Below are 16,791 nucleotides of genomic sequence, written 5' to 3' on the forward strand. Positions count from 1 at the left end.
CACTTTGATGGGGACTTCGACATTAAGCAGGGAAAATGCCTGTGATGAAAGGATTACTTGCACCGCAGAACACCTTTCTGGACACTATAGCAACGCGCTTTGATGGCACTCGTAAGTTTGCTTTTCATTACATTCCTCTCACCTCGTCTAGCTGTCTAGTGGTTTCAACTTCTGGGGTATACTATTACATGAAATGCAGCGTTTATTACAGGCGTGTCATTAAAACTTCACTGATTTGATTGTTTTGAAAACACTTCAGTACAGTTTAATGTCTATATAAATATAATGACCGTAAGTATTTATTTAATAAAAGGTACATACACTTTTATGTATACTGTGCATTTCAAATTTACTCATGGTCATGGTTTATTTGCTTCAAATATCAAGTTACATGAAGAAGCATCTAATATTTCAAAAGGAGGAAGAAGCAACCCCTTCTCCGGGTCTATTACTGATGAGAAAATGCGTATTATCTCAGTACTGTACAGTAATACACTGTATTTGGGTCAAATGGATGACATATGGTGAAGTAATTGTATTATTTCTTTAGGTGAGGCGTTTTTAGAGAGCAGGCCATGATATGAGGAATTATCCGAGTACTGTATCCCTCCAGTATCTGGGCTCTTTCACCAGAACATAGTGTTTCAGCACCACGGACAGTGTCCAAGAGGCGACATGTGAAAACATGCACTTATAATAAACTTTAGGGCTTTTTAAAAAATACATTTTGGTCAGCCTTTTTTACCTGGCGAGTCCTGTATAGTATGTCTGGCGTGTCACTCTCACAATCGAGTTCGAATCTGAGTTTTCCAAAGCATGCATGTTAGGTTAACTGGAGAAATTGTCCATGAGTGTGAATGGGTTGCCCACCTATCTACCAAGGTGTACCCCACTTCTCACCAGTGACCCTAATGAGGACAGGTGCTATAGAAATTGGCTGTATGGAAGTCTTGTAAGGTTTTATAGTATCAAATTTAATTGGAGAGGTTTGGCTTAGTACTGATATTAATCATATGCAAGCAACAGTATATGTACGTTGTGTATCTCATAACACAATCTTATATTTTGGTTAAAAAAAAACACAACTACTTTTAGCCTTAAAATGCCAATGCAACCTTTCCAAGATGACATTTTTGTTCAAACCAAGCTAAAATGATAAGAAGGATAAGCTAAACAGATTCACTTCTATATCCCGATAATAAAATACCAAGTGATGTAGGAGTAAAGAAAGCTTTTAAAAAAAAAAAAAAAAATAGAGAACAGAAAGTGTTTGCTAAATACTGCACAGTTAAAATTCCAGAATATACAATGGAGGTGCATGGTAAGTAAAGAAACATGTCACTCCAGTCTTAAATCAACCATATATGTGCCACCTGACCCTGGACAACCTATTTGTACCCGTGTCTCCACACCCTTCCTGACCCATAGTCTTTATTTCCGTCTACCTAACATTCTGCAGCTTCAGCAGTGTTATGCTATGACTTAAAAAGCAGGTGAAATGTGAGGCGGTTGCTTGGTTGCTTGCACAATTCTAACACTAGGGAATTGTTTCCGGACCTCTAGCACAAGTGGTTTGTCAATGCCGTCCTTGAGCCCGAAAAGGAGGGAAATTAACATTGGATTTGAACTGGAAGATGGTGTACACTGGAGGCAGCAAGGCTTGACGGGACAAATTGGGTGTGATGGCCTTGCCAGGAGCCAATATAGGAAGGTTCACTGCTGCGTTATATGCTATGCAACACCCCCCACATGCCTTTGACGTCACCTGAAGCCTAAGAAGGCAGGTCAGACTTTAAAACGGCATGGTCTGACTCTACATACAGCGTAGCATTTGCTTGATTAGCTTTTGTTTAGCGTGGCCTGAAGTACAGTAAATCAGATGCTATGGAAAGTGTGTTGACTGTAAACTGTCATCATTTCCCTTAAGAGCTGTGAAATGGCACTCTTCCCCACATGCTCAGTGAAGTAACGCTGATGAGGAATGATTCCAGAATGTATACGATGGTGATCATTTCAGTTGGCCCCTGCCTTCCTTTTGCTGAATATTTGAAGGAACTTGCCACTTTACAAACACTTCCTCAATTCCTTTGGTAGATAAGGACTTAAAATATGAGTCGTTTACAGTAAAGCCTGTGATAGTTATCTCAAATATACAGTATATCGTCTCAAAGTACAATACTAAAGATATGACACTTTTGAGTAGATTACTACTTACCAAGATAATTGAGTCTGGCGTAGTGTGGTGGTCAAGCCATGATCTGGGGCTGCATGACTGCTGCCGGTACTGGGGAGCTGTGGTTTATTTAGGGCAGAGGTGTCCGCAGTGGGGCCCACTGCTGGTTTTCTCTTGGCCCATGGCACTGCTTTGTCATAACTACAAGACAAAGCCAACAACAGAAAACATGGAAAATTTTACAAAATGATAGGGGAAAAAAGCTACAAAGGAAAAAAAACACCCATATGTTCCTGCCGCAAGGCATGCTGAGTAGATTGTGGTACGTTTTCAGAAAACATTTTGCCGTATTTTGTAATTTTGCTAAATATTGCTAAATATGTTGAGGAGGTTGTCAGAGAAATAAACAAGGAGTTAACATACTCTTGATATCCAATGTTTCATTGTTCATATTGTTGTTGCAGCTGGACTACCCAACATGCTTTGCGGCCATTGGGAAATATTCATTCATTCATTCTACTGCTTATCCTCATGAGGGTCGCAGGGGGTGCTGGAGCCTATCCCAGCTGTCTTTGGGCGAGAGGCGGGGTACACCCTGGACTGGTCGCCAGCCAATCACAGGGCACATATAGACAAACAACCATTCACACTCATTTTCATACCTATGGACAATTTGGAGTCGTCAATTAACCTAGCAGAAAACGGGAGAAAACGGGGAGAACATGCAAACTCCACACATGGCCCAGAGTGGGATTGAACTCAGGTCTCCTAGCTGTGAGGTCTGCGCGCTAACCACTAGACCGCCGTGCAGCCCCCATAGTTGTTTGGAAATTAGTTGTTGATTTACGTGATGTGGATATTTTGTTTGTGTTTTGTTGCACCATGAGAAAGTATGCTGTTTCTGTTTGATGCCACCTCCGCATAGACGGCCCCTTTGTTTTTTACCCACCAGCCAAAAAGTTTACCCACCCCAGTTTTAAGGACTAAAACAGTGGTACAGATCTGAAAGAGACACAACTCACTGTGACAGTGTAAAACAACAACACAAAGCAGTTAGAATGCAAATGTAAGTAAATGTCACGTCACTGAAGCGTGGTTATTGTGCCTTTTCCAGTTGTTGTGATTCCAGTTGTTACCCCATGTGTTGATGTTATTACGGCAATGCAATCAGCACAAAGATACAGTACTTGCTGTGGAGCAATAATGTCACTCAGTGGGGAGATGGAGTCCATATTAGACCACCCTGCAGCTAAATTCAACTGTCACTCCACTGAAATAGAGGAGAAATAGAGTAAAGTTTCCCGGTGTGAGCCTCGTCGTGTATGCCACTGTGGACTGTTTGTCGAGACCTTTATTTGATAACTCCCAGCTCTACTTTCTCTTTTCGGTGTTTTCTTTGACAATTGCTGATGGTAATACTTGAGAGAGCAGCGTGTTCAGTGTGCACGGGGAGGCTTGTTTGTGTAAACGTGAACAAAACGAGGCTGTGCATGTGTGCTAAGACAGATGAAGACGCAGAGAACCAGAAAAAAAAAAAAAAAAAGGAAAGCAAGATGCATTTTCAGCACTTTGCTCTCGTGCGTCATAGAACTCTGCTCTGAGTGCGCATGAAAGCTCATTTGTCTCTGTCTATGAGCAGAAGGCCACTAAAGAACAAGTTTTACTCTCCAGTGATGAACTTTTGTTCAATGCAGCGCTACTAATTAAGTTGTTAAAAAGATTCTGTGGGGATCCCGCTTCATGAGAACCACTCCGCCCCCCCCCCCCTTTAGATGAATGTGTAAAACCTCATCAGAGTATCTTCGACTATAAAGGACTCCATCTCTCTTAGATCTCTGAGTCCAAGTTGTTGCTGTCCCATTGACTTCTTATGACCTGCAGGAAATAAAAGAGAGTAAGCTAATTACCAAGTGTGAAAACCCACCGACCAATGTGATTCAGATTGATCCGCTGGAGATAAACTGGGTTTATTCAGGCTGTTGTTGGAAGGGAGAATACTTTTGCAGCCTATGGAAACATGTCACAAAAAGTTGCGTGTGTCTTGTCATACCATATCATTCATACTATATCGGCCCAAACATAAGAGGAATAAGAATACTAACTGTTAGGGCATTTTTCATTGAGTTGAACTGCTAAATAACCTGCCATGGGGCCAAAGAAAGTTGCGAGTGTCAACGCTTTGACAAAGAACGTGAGAAAACTCACCGCAAATTACAAAGACGGCGTCCATGTGGCCGGTTTTACCAGGATGTACGAGAAGTCCACATAATAATAAGTTGAGGTGAGGTCTACAAGTGATGGGGATGCGCCCCACACCTGGGGGTAGCCAGTTGTTCTACTCATTACGCAATAGCGGCTTCTTTACAAACACACATGGTCAAACCTTTTTTTAGGTCTCAGTTTTTCGTAGACTAGCTTGTGTTTACAATTGGATTAAGCCAAATTGTGTGAAGGCAGATCTAAAAGTTGTCTGCAGGCAGAGAGTGACGACTGAAAGAAGTAATGAGTGTAGTTATGAGCCTGTGAGGGAGTAATCAATCATCATTGACTGTTGTGTTGCAGGGTGCACATGGGGCTCTCCACTTCCTGCCAGTGGATTGGCTCGACTGCTCCCCATTTTCTCCAAATTCCACTTAATAGTGAGCCTTTTTTGTTGTGAAGACATGGAGAGATTGTGGTAATATTAAGTCAGTATTTGTATTTTAACAGTAGTTATATTATTTGCCTACATGAGAGCGGTCTTCCTTCCTTGCTGCCCGGCCTGTGTATGTCAATGACGACTGGCCACAAACTCTTTGTTTGAATAAAGAAATGAGTTATAAGACAATGCCCACTAACAATATTCAGCCTCAGCCCTCCGATGGTCTTCACAATCATTAAGCCACCCATCTTATCAAGACGCAAACTGACATTGGAGATTGAAATTCATTATTAAGCAGCATCTCGATTTAAACATTTATTGTAGCGCCCCTCCAGTGGAAGTTCCGATCACATGGCGTTCTCTCGCAATAGGCGTTTATTGCTTTTCGGCATGCAGTGAGAAATGAACGGCAATGAAAATAATGAAATGATAAGTAAAGGCGAAAAAAATGCTGAATTAGTTCTAACATTAAAGGTTTTTCGATTGCTTGTCATTCAATGCAGTGCAACACTAGTCTACGTCAGCAAACCTATGTTTTAAAGAAAATTTACATATTTTTTAAATTATATTACCAACTTAATAATATTCACTTACCTGTAAAATTATTTATCAATTGAAATACACATAATATATATAAAATTGACTAACTTTGCTGTAAGATTAAGATTAAGATTAAGATATGCCTTTATTCGTCCCTCAGTGGGGAAATTTGTATTGCACAGCAGCAAGAGTACAGAGTCAGTTAAGCAGTACAAAATACACAATATAGAAAAATAAACAATATAAACGACCCAAGTATTAATAAAAAATCAACAGTTTTTCCCAGAGTTATATACAATACAGTATGTAGATAATATGAAACGAGATGAAATATATGACCAGTCTATACACTGAGATCTTGTTAGGGAGTTAATATGAGGCATTATGGAAACACTTCACATAGAACTTAGTATATTGCATTTAGAGCCCTTAATATTGCACATGGAGGTTGATCAGATATTGCACAGTGAATGGGGTCTGGAGTAACTATACTGTAAAAAGCAAAGTATTGCACAGATGTACATAGCAGTGTAGAAGTCTATTGGGAGCAGTGCTGGTTGTACAACCTGACAGCTGCAGGAAGAAAGGACCTGCGATATCGCTCCTTCACACACTTGGGGTGAAGCAGTCTATCGCTGAAGGAGCTCTCAAGTGCTGTCAAAGTGTCCTGCAGGGGGTGGGAGTCCAACATGTTCTCCAACATGGATGATAGCTTAGCCAACATCCTCCTCTCTCCCACCACCTCCACTGGGTCAAGAGGGCAACCCAGTGCAGAGCTGGCCTTCCTGATGATCTTATCCAGTCTCTTCCTATCCGCAGCCGAAATGCTGCTGCCCCAGCAGACCACTCCCTGGAAAATGGCTGAAGCCACAACAGAGTCATAGAACGTCTTGAGGAGTGCCCCTTGCACTCCAAAAGACCTCAGTCTCCTGAGCAGATAGAGTCTGCTCATGCCCTTCCTGTAAAGTGCTTCCGTGTGATGAGTCCAGTCCAGTCTATTGTTGAGATGAACACCCAGGTACTTGTAAGATGTCACCATCTCAATGTCCATTCCCTGAATGTTCACTGGTGTTGGAGGAGAGTGGATGCGCCTGCGGAAATCCACCACCAGCTCTCTGGTTTTCCCCGTGTTGATCTGGAGGCAGTTCCGCTGGCACCAGTCCACAAAGTCCTGTGTCAGTCCTCTGTACTCCAAGTCGTCCCCATCTGTGATGAGGCCAACAATTGCAGAGTCGTCAGAGAACTTCTGCAGGTGGCAGGTTGGTGTGTTGTAGGAGAAGTCTGCTGTGTAGAGGGTGAAAAGGAACGGAGCCAGGACCGTTCCCTGCGGAGCCCCCGTACTGCAGACAACTGTGTCGGACACACAGTCCCGTGTCCTCACATACTGTGGACGGTTGGTGAGGTAATCCAGTATCCACGATGTGAGGTGCAGGTCCACCCCTGTGTTCTCCAGCTTGTCCCTCAGAAGTGCTGGCTGGATGGTGTTGAACGCACTGGAAAAATCAAAGAACATGATTCTCACCGTGCTCCCAGGTTTCTCCAGGTGAGAGAGCGCTCTGTGCTGGAGGAAGATGACAGCGTCGTCCACCCCAGTGCCAGGTTGATAGGCGAACTGGAGCGGGTCCATCGAAGGACCCACCAGGGGGCGGAGATGGTCAAGGATCAGCCGCTCCAGGGTCTTCATCAGGTGTGATGTAAGTGCCACCGGCCTGTAGCTGCTGAGGTCCTTGGGGTGCGGCGTCTTGGGGACAGGAACCACGCAGGATGTCTTCCACAGCTGTGGCACCCTCCCCAGCTTCAGGCTCAGGTTGAAGATGTGCTCAACAATCCCGCACAGCTCGTCCGCGCAGGACTTCAGGAGCCTGGAGCTGATGCCGTCTGGTCCCGCCGCCTTCCTCGCCTTGGTCTTCCGGAGCTGGTTTCTCACCTGGGATGTTGTGAGGGTCAGGTTGGAGCAGGGGGGCTGTGTGCGGGGGGAGGTTAGTGAGGAGGTTGAGCTGATTAGGTGAGAAGTGGTGGGGGATGGCTGTGTGCAGGAGGGGGAGGTGGGGGTAGGGCTGTCCACTCGAGGTGTCGATGGGGGGAGTTTCGGCAGAAGTTTCGGCAGGAGGTGCTGGGCCGGGGGATGGGCAGATGGTTGATCAAACCTGTTGAAAAATAGATTCAGATCGTTAGCCTTTACCTGGTCCCCAGCAGCCTGGGAGTCGGGCCCCTTGTGGCCAGAGATGGTTTTCAGGCCTCTCCAGACTCCTCTGACGTTGTTCTGCTGCAGCTGTTCCTCCATCTTTTTCCTGTAGCAGTCCTTCCCCTCCCTGATTTTCCTCCTCAGCTCCTTCTGCACAGCCTTCAGCTCTTCCCTATTTCCTGACTTAAAGACCCTCTTCTTCTCCTTTAGGAGAGCCTTTATGTCCGGATTAATCCACGGTTTGTTGTTGGAGAAACACCGTACAGTCCTGGTGGGTACAGTGTTTTCCACACAGAAGTTTATGTAGTCTGTGACGCAGTCAGTGAGACTGTCTATATCGTCCCCATGAGGATGGCAGAGTTCCTCCCACACTGTTGTGTTGAAACAATCCTTCAGAGCCTCGTCGGCTTCATCAGACCATCTCTTCACTGTGCGGGACACAGCTGGCAGCCTGCGTACCAGAGGTTTGTACACAGGCTGGAGATGTACCAGGTTGTGGTCTGATCTTCCCAGGGGAGGAAGTGCTGTTGAATTGTATGCCTCCTTGGTGTTGGCATAACACAAGTCCAGTGTTTTATTGTCTCTGGTGCAGCAGGTGACATACTGGGTGAAGGTGGGCAGGGTGGAGGATGGAGAAGCGTGGTTGAAATCACCTGAGAGAAGAAGGAGAGCCTGCGGATGTTGTGTCTGTAGCCGGCCCACGGCAGAGTGGATGACGTCACAGGCCGCGTCGGCGTTAGCAGAGGGGGGAATGTACGCCGCTATCGCGATAACGTGCGAGAATTCCCGCGGCAGATAGTACGGTCTCATGCTAACGGCTAACAGTTCAATGTCTTTGCAGCAGAGTTGCTCTTTAATAGTGATGTGCCCAGAGTTACACCATCTATCATTCACAAACACTGCTATATTATATTCTATTATATATTATAAATATATATATTAAATATATAGTAAATATTGCAACATACTGCTGTAATAATAATATATAATAATATTCTAAAAACTATATATTTTAGATTTAAAAGCATATACATATTAAAAATGTGATGTGTTATTTTTTTTAAAGATAAATTATGTCACATTATCACATAAGGTAGGCAGGTTTTGTGCAAGGAGAGAACACTAATATTATGCTACACTGGCCAAAACTAATATTTGTTATTTCGAATTGAACATTGAACAGGTTTGAACTATAACTCATGTCTGTATAATGTGAGAGTATATATTAAATATATTATTCATTCATTCATTCATTTTCTACCGCTTATCCTCACGAGGGTCGCGCCTATCCCAGCTGGGCGAAAGGCGGGGTGCACCCTGGACTGATCGCCAGCCAATCAAAGGGCACATATAGACAAACAACCATTCACACTCACATTCATACCTATGGACAATTTGGAGTCGCCAATTAACAATTAACTAGCATGTTTTTGGAATGTGGGAGGAAACCGGAGTACCCGAAGAAAACCCACGCATGCACGGGGAGAACATGCAAACTCCACACAGAGATGGCCGAGGGTGGAATTGAACCCTGGTCTCCTAGCTGTGAGGTCTGCACGCTAACCACTCGAATGCCGTGCCGCCTAAATATATTATATTATAAATATTATTATATTATATTCTATTATATATTATAAATATATATATTAAATATATAGTAAATATTGCAACATACTGAATTAAGTAACATGACAATTAGAATAAAAACTGCCTCAAGACTACATGCTCTACCTAATTAAAAATACCGTAGGTTATATACCTATCGCCCGCTCTCAAAACAAGCATGTGGCAACATATAAACGGGTCCAATTATTCACTTCCTTCAACAAGTAGTCATTTAATGCAAAGCAGTCATCATCACACCTGGCTGTGTCCTCTCCGTAAGGTCACTAGACAGCTTTATTGCTGCGCACTTAAAAATGGACAAACTTCTGAATGAGAGCAGCCCTAGTCAGTGCAGCCACTCCGTCTTGTTAAAGTGCCTAATTAGCTAGATTCCACCCTTAATCACCATTTCTAATAGACTGTCTGCAACCATCGACAGCGGAAGCCTGGGATGATTGGTACACTCTTTAGCCGTAATGAATTCCTGAACGAAAATGACTAGGGTGGCAAGAAAAAAAAAGAGAGGATAGAGAACCTGACAACGCAAGATATTTGCCGGGGAAGAAGTGTCGGATTAGGCTTCACACATTTCTGGAATGTAATGACTCTTTGTTATGTGTAATTTGGTAGTAGCCACAGGGATGGTGCCTAAGAGGTGATTAGGCCTTTTGTCTAATGATTTTCTCTCTTAGCTTATTTTCATCTGAGGAAATGAGTACTGTGTGTGCGTGTGTGTGTGTGAGTACTGTACACGAGGCTCCGTTTATTACCTCTCTGCCAGGCGAAAAAACAGGCATGTTGACGGGTATTGTTTTGATTACCATTTGTTGATGTTGGTTATTTTTTTTTGTGTATTTCAGTTTCTCCTTTCTCTTTACACGAGGGAAGCATTCCTGTTCCACAGAATACAAAGACTAGCATGTCATTCATCTACTGTATATCTACGTTTAACTAACTTGATACAGGGCTCATCTTAACGTAGATATTCATGTAGCATTGCAACACCACAATGTAAGATCTTACTATGTCATAAGATTAAAGAATTTTCTTTAAAAATGATGACTTTATTCTTGTAAAATTAATTTGCGAGTAATTATGACTTCATTTGCATAAGATTAGAACCTATTCTGCTAATTTTTTGGCCCTTTGTATTGAGTTATGAACTCCTATATAGCAGCTCCACATGATAACCAGCACACAAAGCTTTATAGTTCTTCCAGAATCTGCACCTATTCGGCTGTATCTCTTTCTTTTTTTATTCTTTGGTTTCCGCAAAAAAATTGTGTTTTAATGTATTCCACCCACAGCCCACGTCAAGGCACATCCACTCCGCTGTGGTTGGTCACACTCCCGCATGCATAGAAACACTTCCGGTTTGTGCCGCTAACTTTATCGGAATTGGTAATAAATGGCGATTTTTCTTTTTTTTTTTTGGTCTATATGTGCCTCTGGCTGGCGACCAGTCCAGGGTGTACAGCTTTTCAGCTGGGATAGGTGCCAGCATACCCCCATAGAGTGGCATAGAAAAAAAAACAGATGGATCATAATTATGGCTGTCAAAAATAACACGTTAACCGATTTAATTCATTACATTTTTAGTGCGGTTAACACGAGCACCAGAGCAAGCACACATCACTGTTATGACGGCATTTATCTTTAGTGGTGATTAATCATGATTAATTTTTAAAATGACGATTAATTAATCTTTTTTAAACAATAATTTGACAGTCCTAATTTTAATATGCACGGCGGTCAAGTGGTTAGCGCGCAGACCTCACAGCTAGGAGACCAGGGTTCAATTCCACCCTCGGCCATCTCTGTGTGGAGTTTGCATGTTCTCCCCGTGCATGCATGGGTTTTCTCCGGGTACTCCGATTTCCTCCCACATTCCAAAAACATGCTAGGTTAATTGGTGACTCCAAATTGTCCATAGGTATGAATGTGAGTGTGAATGGTTGTTTGTCTATATGTGCCCTGTGATTGGCTGGCGACCAGTCCAGGGTGTACCCTGCCTCTCGCCCGAAGACAGCTGGGATAGGCTCCAGCAACCCCCGCGACCCTCGTGAGGAAAAGCGGTACAAAATGAATGAATGAATTTTAATATTTGACTAAATTCTCAATAAATTTTTCTTGAAAAACGAACACTATTTTCACAAGATTATGAATTTGATTGAATGCTTTTCCACAGTGTGAAAACATTTTCCTTATAACCTTGCAACCTTAAGCTTGTAGTACATGTTTTTACTTTCCAGTGTCGCCTTGACACTCCTTTCCATTCACATCCTTCTATCATTCTTACCCAAACACACGCTGCTGACTGCAGGAAGTGCTGCTTGCCACAATGGGGTCGAACAAATACTTGTTATTTATACTTTAATATTGCATTGTAGTCATGGAAAGCACATTTCAAGGTTTTCTATTAAATATTTTGTATCACTATATCAAACTATCAAACTGTCCAGCCATAACCTTGGTTGTTGTGTCACCGGTCACTATGGCAACTCCAGGATGATTTTTTTTCTTAGCGGGTACAATATGTGACTGCTTTGTATTACTTTCTGAGAGGCCGTGGTGAATGTCTGGCACAGGGGCAAGAAGATGTTCTCATCCATCACTTCATTGTTCCCAACACTTTTCCCCCTACACTCCATCTCCGTCTTTCATTATTGCTCCTCTCAAAGCTCCATCTCTCTAACTACCAACCTTTGCTCTCCTTTCACATCAACCTCTGTCCTTCCCTCGCCCTTATCCGTCTGTCTCCCCCTTTTTCAGTTTCGGCTTGTACGTTCTCTGCTTGCACACTATCCATCTCTTGTTCTCCCTGCTGTTTCACCAACACCTTTGACATCGCCACTCCTTTATTCTGTGCTACTCAAATGGTTTCCCCCACCGTTGTGTGAATTGTTGTTGTGCTTTAAATAGCTTTGGGGTTACTTAAGATGCCGGCATAGGAGTATGTGCATATAGAGTAAGCATGAAGGCAAGACAAATTGGGAGCCCAAGCACCACCATTCATTTTCTACATTCTTAAGGATCACGGGTGAGCTGGAGTCTATTCAAGCTGACTTTGGGTGAGAATGGGGGAACACCTGAGACTGAAAAACCACTAATGCAGAGGGAGAATGAGTCAATTCCAAAAACAGCTGGAGTAGTCTCACAGATAAATGATAACAAACCTGAATGAATAAATGAATGGGTATTTTTATAAAAAAAAAAGGTGCCTACTGCCTTCTCCCTACTCATACTTTTTTTTTGCATTGTTCTTCCTTCCTTGCTCTCTCACCTCCGCCGCCATCCCTCCCTTCCTCACCCCTCCAGTGGGATTTCCTCAACAGCTGTCATGCAGTATTGTGAACATGAAAGGAGATGATCTATGGGCTTGCGCACAGGAGCAATTAGGCTAAAGAAATTCAGAGTGGAGAGAGAGTTTGCGAATGGGAGATGAGGAGGAGGAGATTGAAACAGAAGGGAGGGGAAAGGACAAGCCGGAGAAAAGAGCTGATAAAGAGATGATTCAGGCTTTTTTTTTTAAAGGAAGGAATATGGTCAAAGCAAATGCTCTCAGGTGGTAGCGCAATCAATGATAAGATAGCTGCAGTTCCAAGGGTACGAAGAAGATGAAGAGTAATTAGGCAGAGAGATCCAAAACAGTGGGAGGGATGTAGCTGGGAGGAGGCGGGGAGTGAAGGTTGATATGGGAGGAGGGTGAGGGCAAAGGAAAGCAGGGGAAGGGGGCCAAAATGAGAAAGAGAAGGGAATTGAGGGTTTGGGGTCTAGCATGAGCCATTAGAATGTGAGGCACCAGGAAAAATAGGACAGGAAGGTGTCTTGGGTAGACGGGAGATAGCATCTGTTTTACTTTGATGTGTATAATAGCATATAGGAAAGGTACTGTATCTATCCAAATAACTTACTAATTACTTTGATGGAATAAAATACATTTCTGCCAATCAATATAATGTTTCGGGCGGCACGGTGGTCTAGTGGTTAGCACGCAGACCTCACAGCTAGGAGACCAGGGTTCAATTCCACCCTCAGCCATCTCTGTGTGGAGTTTGCATGTTCTCCCCATGCATGCGTGGGTTTTCTCCGGGTACTCCGGTTTCCTCCCATATTCCAAAAACATGCTAGGTTAATTGGCGACTCCAAATTGTCCATAGGTATGAATGTGAGTGTGAATGGTTGTTTGTCTATATGTGCCCTGTGATTGGCTGGCGAGTACAGACGCTTTTCAGTTTCAGCCCATAGTACACAAAGCAGGATCCACCAAGGCACGCTTGGATGAGTTTAGTGTGGAAGCACATGCACAAAACTGTGATCTCGACCCCTGTAAAACAGCTATATGGTGAGGCCGTAGTGTCTATATGGCTACTTTCAGTACAATTCCAATTTTTTTCAAATGTATTTCAAAGATATAAATACTGGGACAATAATAATAATAGTAATGATACTCCTCAGTCACAGACTGGTGGGTTTAATTTAGTACATGTGGATCAACCTGCTCTACAGTCTGAACGGTAAGGCCAAATACTGTATATGCGACCGATACATCATTGGATAAAAATATTTGCCCATGTAGGCAAAAGGTATTCACGTCATGTGAAAATTATTTTTAACAAGTGTCAGTGAAGCGCCTCACGTCAAAGTCCCACCACTCCTGGTTCCGACATCCACCTACACGCTCCTCGGAGCAGTCGTCGCAACAAGTTCTCCACAGACCGCCATAGCCAAATGTCTTGCCATCTTACTTCTCAACATTAATCATTTGGTAAAAAAAATATTTTGACTTCAGTTGCACAAAATCGTGCATAGGAGAGCACAAATTCAAGCAGACGTCTGTAAAGCGTGTTTGTGTTCACACTTTTTATGGTAACGTGAACATAAAAGATTGGGTTTTTAACAAAAAATCGGAATTGCACATCATACTCTGAAAGAAGTATATGAAGTAAACAGCTTATTTGTCACTAAACCCCCAATCCAACATTGTGACTATTTTACTGTAAATATGAGTTTCCTGTCAATGACAGCGTCTCATGCACACAATCCTGCCTTCAGACAGGCTCCAGGCCTTTACAAGGGGGGGCCCTTGGAGGCCACACGGGTCCTGTTGGTGTTTGCTTGCCATGAGAAGCCTGAGGGGCCTCACGACTGACAGCTGGTCCCAATGCAGTGGCCGTTTGTGACCATCTGTCTGGCCTCTGCATTGCTGCTGACAACACATTCTTGCTGCGTGTTTGCTTTCTGTATGAAATCATTCGCAATGGATTTCATTCACTTATGAGGGCCGCGGCTACAATTTCGATATTTCTGTACCGTTGTTTTTTCAGACTAAGGTTGTCCTGAGATGCCATATCAACAATATGCACATCTACTGTATGTATGTGTGTGTGACACATATCATATACAGTGAAACACAGTATTTGTGGAGCCTATATTCCAACATTTCACTCACTCTATCCTGCACAATAAAAGCCCCACTCACCTGAAGGTGCCATAATTCATATTTTTATAGAGTTCCCACAAGCGCGGAGGAGCATTTGATTGAACACAACATCTAGAGGGACGTGTATGAGGCTTTTTGTTCTCCACTTGCGCTATTCCCAGACGAAATTTAAGCCACGGTGGTTTGCTTCCACAAAGCCTTGACGTGCTACATGAAACAATTAAATACCGGTGTTGTTGGGGGGGGGGGGGAATGAAATTACTGATGCAGAAAATAGATTTTTGTAATGAAATTATTAAAAACAAGTCACTTTACAGGATGCATCGTGCTCGGCATATTAGTACGATCACTTTGTTCAGTGCTTTTTTTAATGCAAATGTGGGGCTGAACGCATCTAGTATGTTGTTCTTTGCGTGTATGAGGCATTTTTCACGAGTAACGTTCTATTTATAATGCGACTGAGATGCTAAAATGAGCACCGTGTCTGCATTGCATTCTCCATTAACTGTACAATCAGTACAACTTGGCATTATTGTACAAAATAATTACAACATCACAACATCTCACAAGATTAAAACTCGTTCTGACAAAAATGACTCGTGAACACTCGGCCTGGGATGATAATTAATTAATTAATTACCGGTCATCATACAATAAATGGAAATGAACTTGATCATTTTGCCAGCCTTAATATAATGCCATGTGCATGGGTGTCTGTTTTTTCTCACCTCTACTTTGCTCCGTAGAACAACGGCATGAACGGAGTGAGCCCTTATGTCAGTCATACAGTCTCTTTGTCTTGGTGGGTGGAGGCGGGGCCACTAGGACAGAGGAAACTGGATTATGTTATTCTGGGATGATAATTAATGCACAACATCTCACAAGATTAAAACTCGTTCTGACAAAAATGACTCGTGAACACTAGGCCTGGGATGACAATTAATTAATTAATTACCGGTCATCATACAAAAAATGGAAATGAACTTGATCATTTTGCCAGCCTTAATATATTGCCATGTGCATGGATGTCTGTTTTTCCTCACCTCTACTTGGCTCCGTAGAACAACGGCATGAATGGAGTGAGCCCTTCTGTCAGTCATACAGTCTCTTTGTCTTGGCGGGTGGAGGCGGGGCTACTAGGACGGAGGAAACTGAATTATTTTATTGTAAAAGTAATGTTAAAATCTTTTTGGATTTTTTTTTCAATCCATGTCGATGTATTTTGGTTTAGGGTGATCGCTTTTGACATCGATAGGCTTGTCATCATCATCGATGGACACCAAAGCACAAGTATCAATGGAAAAAAGAAATACTTGGTCAACCTAGAACTATAGTAAATTGCCAGTTGCTCACCCCTATCTTGTCTTCCTCCCATAGATAGTAACTTCATACTGGCCAACGCTCAGGTCTCCAAGGGGTTCCCCATCGTCTACTGCTCTGATGGCTTCTGTGAGCTCACAGGTTTCTCCAGGGCGGAGGTTATGCAAAAGAGCTGCGCGTGTAAGTTCCTGTACGGCCCTGAAACCAGCGAAAGCATCATCCTCAGCATTGACGATGCCTTGGAGGGACGCAATGAGTTCAAGGATGAGATCATGTTTTATAAAAAGACAGGTGAGCACTGTTGAATTACTAGTAGTAGTAATGTTATAGAAAAATGTGCTTATGAAAATGTGCCAATGTGAGCTGCCTGTACAATTCTCAATAAAGATTGCTCCAACAGATGCCCTTAAAGCAGGGGTCTCAAACACGCGTCCCACGGGCCAAATGTGGCCCACAGGACACTAGTTTGAGGCCCCCGCCTTGATATGAAAGTTTAATGTTAGTGCGGCCCGCGCAAGTTTGATATGGATGCTGTATGGTATCATGTACCCAGAAAAAATTATTACGTTTGATTAATGTTCATGTTAAAGGTTAAATAACTGTTAATAGTTATCCTCCCTATCCGTGTGGAAGTGGTAAGTTTTTGGCTATTTAAGTTTAAAGGAAATAACTTGAAGGCTATCTTTTAGGTCGCTAGATCTCTAGTTTGCGAGCATGTGTCTCAAGACCCTGCAGTTGCGCAATATGTTGTAAATAAAAAAAGTATAAATGTGACTATAGTCGTGTTTTGTCATGTCTACAGGGCTCTAATAATGCTTTGTTCATTTTAATCTGAAAAAATAATTTGTCTACCCACCAACTATATGTGGTTTCTTAAGTTTGTA

At 42.9% G+C, this 16,791-nt stretch overlaps 3 protein-coding genes across 12 annotated transcripts in view; 1 reads left to right on the forward strand and 2 right to left on the reverse strand.

The window, feature by feature from the left end:
- Nucleotides 1-16,791, reverse strand: part of satb1a (SATB homeobox 1a) — a 60,012-nt gene that overhangs the window by 18,267 nt on the left and 24,954 nt on the right. For 6 of the 10 annotated variants that reach the window (XM_058047760.1, XM_058047756.1, XM_058047755.1 and 3 more), the window contains 4 exons: nucleotides 15,941-16,105; nucleotides 15,631-15,720; nucleotides 15,316-15,408; nucleotides 2,216-2,374 (listed from right to left, as the gene is read on the reverse strand). The gene's annotated coding sequence lies outside the window, so the exon portion shown is untranslated. Of the gene's footprint in view, nucleotides 1-2,215; nucleotides 2,375-3,960; nucleotides 4,114-15,315; nucleotides 15,424-15,630; nucleotides 15,721-15,940; nucleotides 16,106-16,791 lie in introns of those variants that run through there. The other 4 variants (XM_058047758.1, XM_058047757.1, XM_058047763.1 and 1 more) reach the window with 4 other exon arrangements.
- Nucleotides 2-16,791, forward strand: part of kcnh8 (potassium voltage-gated channel, subfamily H (eag-related), member 8) — a 37,550-nt gene continuing 20,760 nt past the window's right edge. Inside the window, exons 1-2 of the mRNA XM_058047750.1 lie at nucleotides 2-111; nucleotides 15,965-16,198. Coding sequence (XP_057903733.1) covers nucleotides 36-111; nucleotides 15,965-16,198 — 310 coding nt within the window. The 5' untranslated portion in view covers nucleotides 2-35. The remainder of the gene's footprint in view (nucleotides 112-15,964; nucleotides 16,199-16,791) is intronic.
- Nucleotides 6,445-8,435, reverse strand: LOC131102241 (uncharacterized). Its single transcript, XM_058047788.1, has 2 exons — nucleotides 6,994-8,435; nucleotides 6,445-6,847 (listed from the first exon to the last, which is right to left on the reverse strand). Exons 1-2 carry the CDS (start codon nucleotides 8,347-8,349, stop codon nucleotides 6,590-6,592), a joined length of 1,614 nt encoding a protein of 537 aa, XP_057903771.1. The 5' UTR covers nucleotides 8,350-8,435; the 3' UTR covers nucleotides 6,445-6,589.

This window comes from Doryrhamphus excisus, chromosome 14, assembly GCF_030265055.1.
Source record: "Doryrhamphus excisus isolate RoL2022-K1 chromosome 14, RoL_Dexc_1.0, whole genome shotgun sequence".
NCBI classification, from domain to species: domain Eukaryota; kingdom Metazoa; phylum Chordata; class Actinopteri; order Syngnathiformes; family Syngnathidae; genus Doryrhamphus; species Doryrhamphus excisus.

Bases quoted from the DNA above. Each gene is read 5' to 3' on its own strand.
- LOC131102241 (XM_058047788.1), bottom strand. From the start codon at position 8,349: ATGAGACCGTACTATCTGCCGCGGGAATTCTCGCACGTTATCGCGATA. The intron at 6,848-6,993 runs GTGGGTCCTTCG...TGATTTTTCCAG, and splicing joins TTGACCATCTCCGCCCCCTG to TGCGTTCAACACCATCCAGC.